Below are 5,789 nucleotides of genomic sequence, written 5' to 3' on the forward strand. Positions count from 1 at the left end.
ATATTTACTGTACTGATATTTATAGCAGGCAAAAGCATTGCACTGCTGCAGGCCTGCCTCTTGGTGAGTAAAACAAAAGCAAGGGCAATATTTCACTTAAGCTTTCCAAAACAGTCCATTTGCAAGAGCATATTTTATAGCAAGTACTGGAAAAAGGCCAAAACTGACAGGGAAATCACCAGTTAATTTCTGAGTCTTGTCTGCTTTTCCTTAAAATGTATCGGAAAGCGTCCACTGCTGTGTTCTAGCAGGGAGGTGTGATTTTCACATCCCCCCTCCCTGCACCCCTTCAAAATTGCCCTGTAAGGACATGAAGCAGGGACACTTAATGTCGAGCATCCGGGGTGAAATAAGAGTCCCAGCCCGTTTTACTTCAGAAAGGCTCTGCAGTGATCCTAGAAATCACGCTGTTTGTCCCCACACAATTACTGTTTAAAAGCAGGGTCTGAGTAAAGTGGTGTAAGAACCACCCAAATACCTTCATCCCCCTCTGGGAGTGGCAATGGGAGCGGTGTTGGTGCTGCAGCTTGGCTCTGGCTGGTACACAAAGGAAAAATAGAAATTAGGGGCTTTTTTGTTGGGTTTGTTTTTGAAAGGTGGCGCTGCATAATCTGGTTGCTAACACTGGAATCTGAACCTCTGGTCCATGATCTGATCTCTTCCAGAGCAGCCCCTTAACAGTGTTCAACAAAATCTGCAGTCATCACCTTCACCCTGCCCAGGGTTAGCAGCATAGCCCCTGTGCTACAGCTGTGCAACACAGCACTTGAGGAGTTTGCCTAAATGGGGTGTTTTTATATTTTTCAGATTAGTATGGAACACAAATATAGTAACTTACGGGTTGTGGAAAGCAGTCACCTGTCTTTTCTTGCTCTTCAGGTGATGTTTTAAAAGTTAAATGACAAACAGAGCTGCCTGGTGCGAGGAGTCAGCTGTGCTGTGCTTGGCAGCGCCCTCAGGGAGGAATCCTTGCACCCTGCTGTGCAGCTCTGAGATGGGTGCTGGCAGGGGTTGTGGCTGCAGACAACTGTTGGAAGAGGAATACTTGCAGTAATGTAAGGTCTAGGCTTCATCATTAGCTTGGGGAGAAATCAGCTTAACTTTTGTACAGGTAACACCTTTCCCTACAGGCTTGCTGTGAAGTTTGGGTACGTGAGTTTGAGAAACACCACTTGTCATGAAGTCAGAGCAGTTGAGGCCATTTGTAAGATTAGGACCACAGGGTTAGGGAAGTAGGTCTGGAAGCCATGGCATTGCTACTGATTTGAAGCTAGGAAAGTCACCAGTTGAGATCACCCATTTATGATAGGGAAGTGAAAAAAGATGACAGTAGAGACATTACTTTTTTTCCATGGAATTTTATTAATAAACACCCAGAACATTTAAGTCTTTACTTTACATGGAAGTACCGCTTTATTTGCTCTGCCTCGTCTCTCCAAGCTATCTAACCGTCAGCCCAACTCCAGCTATTGGTCTCTCTTCTACCTTTTCTGCCCTTTTCTGGCACAGAGGCATGTTTGCAATCCATCTACGCAATACCCACATCATACCACTGAGCACCACGCCACGCACAAGAGTTACCACACAACCCCACCTCTGTCATGGCCTGGGCACTGGGCCATGGAAAGGACCTGCGTGTGCTCCTGAAGGCTGCTGCTGTATGATTTCAAGTCAGGTACAGGATCACCAAATTCCCTCAATAAATAGGTTTTATCTTCTAATAAGGTTCCAGTGTAGCTTTAGATTCTGAAGATAAATAAAAGAAGTCTTTCAACACAGAGATTGGCCCTTTACTGAAACTGCGAAGTTAACGAGACAACTTTAAACCATTTAGAAAAGTAATGCTTGAAGCAGATGAGAAAATACTCTGTGGTTAGGCATGCCCTCTGGAGGGAAGTACCGAAGGGACAAAGGTGCCGGTTACTGTGTTTAGCTACAGGCCCTGTGTGTCAGGGACACACACGTGCTCGTTTGGGCAGGCGAGGCTATCACTGTGTGACACCCAGCAGTGAGCCTCTGCCTCCTCACTTGCTCATACCAGAGGGGACCTCCCTTACACTGTGCTGTCTATTCACTTTGAATACAATCTTTATCTTAAGTCATGTAAAAATTAGCAGACTACACTAATAGGCTCTCAGATTTGTTCATGTCTGAACTGCATTAACCTTCCTTTGTACTGCAACAGAGAGAGGTCGGAGAATCTGATTGAGAAGTCGAGCCTTGTTCCCTTTGGTACTGGCACAAGCCTAACATAAACAAAATTAGCATGCTGCCAGGGCAAGTTGTTTTACATACACAAGTGCTTTAATTTAAATACTCAGGCCTCCGCATTCATTAGAGGATTACATCCTTAGACACAGGGGTTAGTGAAAGGATAAAACTCGTTTCCCTTCCAGTTTTCACACCCTAATACGGCAAGACCACCACCACCACCTTGACTCCTCTCTTCCTCCCTCAGAGGCTACAGATGAACGAGCTCTGAAGGGCAAGCGTAACTCCAAACAAGTGCCTGAGAGAATGTTTAGTCAACAGTACTTCCTCATCCTTAACAGCTTCCAAAGTTCTCAGTAAAATAAAACAGTAGTGAATTAAAACACTGCAATACTGGGTGGCATTCCAACAAGTTATAGGAGTCTGTCAGGGTCTTGGTTAAAACTAAAGTCACACACCAGGGACATGTGATCTGAAGGGTAATTGAACGAGGGCAGCCTGTTGGGCCCAATTTGCTCTTCAGTCAGCAAGCCCAGGGCTGAGTTCACGTTCAAGGCGTGCTGGGAATACCAGATATAATCCAGCGTGTGCCGGCACTCTCCCGAGGGCCGGATCTTCCAGGTGGTGTACGGCGGCTCCGACTGCCCATCGGGGCTCAGCAGCTTGTACGCGCTGTTCAAGTTGAGGCTGGAGTTGGAAAACTCCCTGTAGACCTCCTCGGTCGGCTCCGCGTTGAAGTCCCCGCAGACGATCAGCGGGATCTTTGCCCCCTGGGTGATGCTCTTCAGGTTCTGCAGCAGGTCGCAGCCCTGCGCCGAGCGGAACCTCTCCCAGCCCGTGCGGGCCTTCAGGTGGGTGACGGCGATGCAGAAGAGCCGGCCGGTCTCGTGGCACTTCAGCGTCTGGGCGATGGCCACCTGGTTGGTCTTCAGCTTCATGGCGGTGAGGCGGATGTTGGCGCTGTTGATCAGCTCGAAGCGGTCCTTGAGGAAGAAGAGGGCGCAGCCGTCGGGCCCGTTGTTCCGCTCCACGTCCAGGCACGGCGACCACGGCTTCGGGAAGAAGGTGCCCTGGTAGCCCAGGCGGCTGAGCAGCGGCTGGAAGGTGTCGAAGTAGTGGTCGACCTCCTGCAGGCAGAGGATGTCGGGCTGGTAGGCCAGGATCTCCTCCAGGATCAGGCACTTCCTCTCCTCCCACTTCAGGGCCTCCATGGGGCACTGCACGAAGTTGTCCTTGCCTTCCCCGAGGGCTGCAATAAGGGGCGGGGGTGGGTTACCAGCAGGTTACCAGCGGGCGGCCCGAGCGGGATGCCCGGCCGGGAGGGGCTCGTTTCGCCCCCTTACCTTGGGCGAGGATGTTCCACTGCATCACGCGGATGGGCCGGGGGCCGCCGGCCGCTCCCTGCCGCAGGTCCACGAAGCGGCGGCGGCACCGCGGCGGGCGGCGGCGCAGCACCAGGCGGCACTCGGCCAGCAGCTCCCGCGCCTCCATGGGCTCCGGCTCCGCCTCGGGCTGCCCGCGGCGCTCCCGGGGCGCTGCTGCTGCTGCTGCGGCGCTGCTGCCGCTGCTGCTGCCGCTGCTGCTGCTCAGCGTCTGGGCCAGCGCGCCGTACAGCCGGCTGCCACCGCCCCCCATGGGGCACCCTGCGGAGGAGAAGCCGTGAGGCGCCCGCCGGGACCCCCGCAAGGTCGCGGTGCCTCCCCCGCTGCCCCCCCGGTGCCCCCCTCCCGTCCCGGTCCCACCTGCGCGGGGCGGTGGCGGCGCGGTGCTGGCGGTGGCGGCGCGGCGCAGCAGCGGGCACAGGCAGCGCGCGGGGCCCTGGTACATGGCACCGGCACCGGCACTCGTCCTTCCTCCCCCCCCGCCGGCCCTCCGAGTGGTAGCGCCCGGCCGAGGGCTCGGCGGAGAGCCCCAGCGCTGACGTCGGCGGGGCGGGGCGCTGCCACGCGCGTCACGGGGGGAGGCCAGGCTCGCGGCGCCGCCGTATAAGGCAGGGGCGCGCAGGCGGGGCAGCGGCGCGCACCGCCCCTCACTAACGCGGCCACGCAGCCGTGAGGGCGCCATGATAGCCCCGCAGGCTGTGGGGTCGGCAAGGCACCCCCGGATGATCAGTTCCAGCCACCAACCACCACTGTCACCCACTGAGCCATGTCCCCAAGCACCACGTCCAACCCCTCCTTGAACACCCCCAGGGACGATGACGCCACCACCTCCCTGGGCAACCTGTCCACTCTGAGGAGAGATGTCTCCTCATTCCAGCCTGACCCTCCCCTGGCCACCATGAGCCACCATGAGGCCACCATGAGCCACCACCCCCAGATGGGATGGCCAAACCCATCCCTCAGTGCCCCAAGACACCACCCCACCACATGCCGACCTCCTTCTGGCACCTTCCTCCAGTGGCCAGAGCCGGGCTTGGACTTTGCCCGGGGGTGTGCTCAGCCTCCTGCCCCGGTTGGCTGCCCTGGAGGCAGGGCTGCAGGCAGCTCCCACCGCCCGGCCCTCTGTCCGGCTGTCCAGGGTCCAGCCCTGCCCGTGCCGCCTGTCCCGGCGGTTGTGCAAGCGCCCGGTGCCGGCTGTCGCAACCCGCGGGCTGCCCGAGCAGCAGAGCCAAGAACTGGGGGCCAGGGGTGAACTTGCAGCTCCCTCCCCACTTGTCATGACAAACACGGGGTGTGGAATATGCCATCAGTGCTTCAAACAGATATTGTACCCTACAAACCATATTTATGGCAAATTCCTCTGCCTCTCTGTATTGCATCAAACAAAACATTACAAATTCTAGGACACACTGACAAGATGCAAAAAGGTTTTTTTTGCTCCCAGTTTTTCCCATTTGAGTGACTCCCTCAGGTCTCGTCCAGCTACTTTCTTCCTCATTTGTTTCCACCAAACCACTCTCCCCTTCACACGTACGTACTTCGGTTTGGGAACAACTGCTGTCATTTTTTTCCCAGAGAGCAGCTGGGCTTTCTGAATTCATCATATTCTGGTTCCTTTCTCTGAAAGAAATTCTAATTTTCCCTCTTTGTTCCAGGGATATTAGGGGATTTATGTGGCCTCTCAGTAATAGACTTTCATTAGCTGTGAGCCTAGAAGACAATTTACAGAGAAAGGCAAGGTCAGGAGCTGATTCCTGATGTGGTGTGAGAACATCACTCTGCTTAGCGTGCCTGACTTTAAAGGAAAAAGACAAATCCCTCCATTGCTGTGCATGAATCCCTCCACTGCCATGCGTGACAATAAAAAAAGGTATTTGGGGTGATTTCAGCACCTTAGACAGACCAGGGACAATACTGAGCAGCTTGTAGAAGCTCATGCAGAAACAGGGACAGGCCTGTGAGAACCCCTTCAGCCCCCACCCTGGCAGGGTAGGACCTTGTCTGGTCTCGAGCCCATTTCCCCACTCTTATCCGGGTGTGGGACAGCAGCCAGTGCCCCCCAGGAGAACAGTGAGCCCAGGGCATGTGAAGATGGCAGAGGGAAAGGGGATTTTTGGTTCCTGTGGCTGGAACAAGAGGCTTCTCGGGGTGCGTGGGCATAGGGAGATGTGTCTGGAGGAGCCCTCCTGCGTTGCC

At 55.0% G+C, this 5,789-nt stretch overlaps 1 protein-coding gene across 1 annotated transcript; it reads right to left on the bottom strand.

The window, feature by feature from the left end:
• Nucleotides 1–1,349: 1,349 nt before the first annotated feature.
• On the bottom strand, nt 1,350–4,112 carry NOCT (nocturnin). Its single transcript, XM_082760055.1, has 3 exons — nt 3,954–4,112; nt 3,555–3,854; nt 1,350–3,460 (listed from the first exon to the last, which is right to left on the bottom strand). Exons 1-3 carry the CDS (start codon nt 4,036–4,038, stop codon nt 2,625–2,627), a joined length of 1,221 nt encoding a protein of 406 aa, XP_082616181.1. The 5' UTR covers nt 4,039–4,112; the 3' UTR covers nt 1,350–2,624.
• Nucleotides 4,113–5,789: the final 1,677 nt, after the last annotated feature.

The sequence above is a fragment of the Aythya marila genome (assembly GCF_965140915.1).
Source record: "Aythya marila genome assembly, chromosome: 4".
NCBI lineage: Eukaryota > Metazoa > Chordata > Aves > Anseriformes > Anatidae > Aythya > Aythya marila.